At 50.0% G+C, this 2,166-nt stretch overlaps 1 protein-coding gene across 1 annotated transcript in view; it reads left to right on the forward strand.

The window, feature by feature from the left end:
* The window catches only part of LOC104983993 (putative killer cell immunoglobulin-like receptor-like protein KIR3DX1), a gene marked incomplete at its 3' end in the record, with an annotated part of 5,962 nt that extends 3,840 nt beyond the window's left edge, over positions 1-2,122 (forward strand). Inside the window, exons 6-8 of the mRNA XM_010833560.1 lie at positions 1-240; positions 1,209-1,259; positions 2,000-2,122. Of these exons, the coding sequence (XP_010831862.1) occupies positions 1-240; positions 1,209-1,259; positions 2,000-2,122 (414 nt within the window). The remainder of the gene's footprint in view (positions 241-1,208; positions 1,260-1,999) is intronic.
* Between the last annotated feature and the right edge of the window lie 44 nt (positions 2,123-2,166).

Below are 2,166 nucleotides of genomic sequence, written 5' to 3' on the forward strand. Positions count from 1 at the left end.
ATGTGACCTTGGTCTGCAGCTCCGAGAGTGCCTTTGACCAGTTCCATCTGCTCAGGGATGGGGAGAACCTTGGGTGCCCACTTGCTGGAGGGCAGAGCCCCCATGGAGCACTCCAGGCAGAGTTCCCTCTGGGTCCTGGGACCCCAGCCCACAGTGGGATCTACAGGTGCTATGGCTCCTTCACTCACTCTCCCTACTTCTGGTCAGACTCCAGCGACCCACTGTTCCTGTCTGTCACAGGTGAGGAACCTCTTCCTGGCCCAGGCTTTGTTGTTCCTGTTCAGTCGCTATGTTGTCCAACCCTTTGCCACCTTGTGGACTGCAGCACAACAGACTCCTCTGTCCTTCACTATCTCCTCCACATGGATCACAGCCTTGTAATGGTGAAGGGGCCTTCGTACCTCAGTGAAGCTATGAGCCAGTCATGCAGGGCCACCCAAGCCTGAAGGGTCATAGTGAAGAGTCCTGACAAAACGTGGTCCCCTGGAGGAGGAAGTGGCAACCCATTCCAGTATTCTTGCCTGGAGAACCCATGAAGAGTCCCATGCTTTACAATCTAGAAAATGAGATTGCACTAGGCAAAAAGCCCATTTGGGTTTTTGCATAACATGTTACTGTATGATGAGCCATATATCAAAGGCTCCTTGTTGGTGTTAGGGGAACCTTATGGCTTCTGGAGGAATGGAGGCAATGAGAACCAGAGAGAAAGAGAGATAGTAGATCCATCTCAACCCTCTTCCACTTCCTGTATGGATGCTCCACATCAGAGTCCTGTCTATCCAGGCAAATAAGGAAAAGGGTCAGAGTAGACCCAGGGGGAGGAGAGGCTGGGCTCATTCGGAAAGATCAGAGATTGCATTGGCCACTTGCTCTTAATGTTTTCCCAGAAGCACCTCTGACATACAGGTGATTTCCCAATTAAGGAGCACAGATACTCATTCCAGGAGCAGAGAGAATGTCTTGCTTACAGCTGTCTTTCACCACCCGGCATATCTTTCCTGCCTCCTTCCACCATCCCTTCTCCAGGATGGAGGGTCCACTCAACGCATTCACGGGGAGGGACCAGAAGCTCTCCCCTCCACCATCAGTGCTCTGAGGGATGACAGAGTCAAGGGCAGACAGGAGGTCAACCTTCCAGAAACAACATTCCACCTTCAGTCAGTATGAGGAAGGTTACTGTTCACCCCTTCTCTCTTTTTTCCCCCAAGGATCCACTACAAGTACTTGCCCATCAACCATGAATCCACACACCACAGAAGGTAAGCAAGATGGTGTCCTATCTCAGAAAATTTCTGAGAAGACAGAGGGTTCCTGTGTGTGTGTTGGCTCTGCCAACTCCCAGCTCTGTGACTTTGGGCTCCTCAATGTCCCTGTCACGTGAGCATTTGAGACCATGATCTGCCTAGAACCAGAGGGGACATTGAGCTTCTCATGCTCTGTGACTGGGAATTTCTAAATTGAAGAAAGTGGATCAGAGTGACCTAACCCCATGTTTAAGGGAGATGCTTACCCTCCCTCCACCAGGATCTTTGGGTATGGATGGCAGTGCAAGTGGAGGATTTTAGGGAGCACCTTTATATGTATTATTCCTCTTAGTGTTTTGTGAACTAAGCATTCCACAGGTCAGAAATAAAAGTGTCATATCTTCTTGAGGATTCCATTCGAAGTCTACGTGGATGGAGGGGGAAATGTATTGTGGATTAAAGGGTCACATTCATCCAAAAACACCAGGCCTTGTCATATGGGGCAGCAGAGAAAAACTGCATTGGTGCCTGGGGGACCTTGTTTCAGACCTCTGCTGGTCTTGTGTGGCCTCCTTACTTCATCCACTGCTAGCATCTCTCCTGGATGCTTTGGTACCTCCTGGGAAGTGGAGGCCATAACTGATCAGGTTGACAGGTGCTGACACACTTTGACACAAGGAAATAATAACTCCTGTGTGTAGGGGCAGGGTGTATGCAACGAATAACCAGACCTTCTTCCCTTGGCTTGTTGGCAGAAGCACAGCTTCCTCAAGCACACTCCAGCACATGGTACATTGTCCTTGGACTCATCATAGCCTTCACATCTAACACCATCATCCTCGCTGCTCTTGTCTATCACTGGTGTTCTACCCAAAATCGTAAGTCTGAAGGTGGTGAGCTCAGCATCATCTGACCCAGGGGG

The sequence above is a fragment of the Bison bison genome, unplaced genomic scaffold (genome assembly GCF_000754665.1).
Source record: "Bison bison bison isolate TAMUID 2011002044 unplaced genomic scaffold, Bison_UMD1.0 scf7180017863760, whole genome shotgun sequence".
Classification (NCBI taxonomy): domain Eukaryota; kingdom Metazoa; phylum Chordata; class Mammalia; order Artiodactyla; family Bovidae; genus Bison; species Bison bison.